Here is a 969-nt window from a genome sequence, read left to right as displayed (position 1 = left end):
CTTGGAAATGTGCCGGGAGGTGGCGACCGGCGTGAAATCCCCTTGGCTGTGCCCCGAGTGCCGACCCCGCCTGGTGCGCCTGCCTGCACCCCCCACATCCGGGGGTTCCCAGCTGACCACCCCCCAGAAGGGCTGGAGTCACCATCCCAGGCTCCAGGGGTGACCCATGTCCAGTAAGGCCACGGGGACAAAACAGTCCCATCAGCACCCTCTGCCCACCGGCTCCCCATCCTGGATGCCCCTGCCCCCGCCTCGGCCAGGCCCTGCCCCAGAGGAACCTGGGAGACCAGCGCCGAGGCCGGGACCCCCCCGCCCTGTCCCCGCGGGAGCCCCGCTCACTTGTTGGTGGTCCCGTAACTGTCCAGGGCACAGGAGATGGAGATGAGGCAGATCAGGAGCGGGGACCCTGCGGAGACCAGAGCGGGCGCCCCATGAGCCCGCGCCCCCCGCTCTCACTCCTTAGTCCATTCATTCGTTTTGTGCCCGATTCACACAAAGAACCATGGGCAGGGCGCAGACGCAGAGCAGCCCCGTCCCCCAAGAACCTACGGTCTAAACTCCGAGATAACAGCCCGGCCGGCGAGGCTCAGGGGTTGAGCATCGACCCAGGAACCAGGAGGTCAGGGTTCGATTCCCGGTCGGGGCACAGGCCCGGGTTGTGGGCTCCATCCCCAGTGGGGGGCGTGCAGGAGGCAGCCGATCCGCGAATCTCTCTCATCAGTGATGTTTCTCTCTCCCTCTCCCTCTCCCTCTCCCTTCCTCTCTAAAGTTAATAAAAATATATTTAAAATGAAGAAAAAAACATTAAAAAAGAAAAAAACAGATGAAAAAAGAGAACGCCCACAGAGGTCAGAAACGGCAACAAGTGGTTCCCGGGTGTGAGACCTTCGCTCCGATTTGGCCAACCTGGTTCTCCTGGTAGCTGGGCCTCTTCCAGGAGCAGAGGAGGCCAGGAACCCCGCCCCTCTC

The 969-nt window shown here is 62.2% G+C and overlaps 1 protein-coding gene across 1 annotated transcript in view; it reads right to left on the bottom strand.

Moving 5' to 3' along the window:
- ADGRD1 (adhesion G protein-coupled receptor D1) overlaps nt 1-969 on the bottom strand; it is a gene marked incomplete at its 5' end in the record, with an annotated part of 100,297 nt that overhangs the window by 4,666 nt on the left and 94,662 nt on the right. The window contains one exon of the mRNA XM_015567227.1: nt 340-406. Coding sequence (XP_015422713.1) covers nt 340-406 — 67 coding nt within the window. The remainder of the gene's footprint in view (nt 1-339; nt 407-969) is intronic.

This window comes from Myotis davidii, unplaced genomic scaffold (genome assembly GCF_000327345.1).
Source record: "Myotis davidii unplaced genomic scaffold, ASM32734v1 scaffold43, whole genome shotgun sequence".
NCBI classification, from domain to species: Eukaryota; Metazoa; Chordata; class Mammalia; order Chiroptera; family Vespertilionidae; genus Myotis; species Myotis davidii.
Note: the sequence above shows the minus strand (reverse complement) of the source record. Positions and strands in the feature narration are given on the sequence as shown.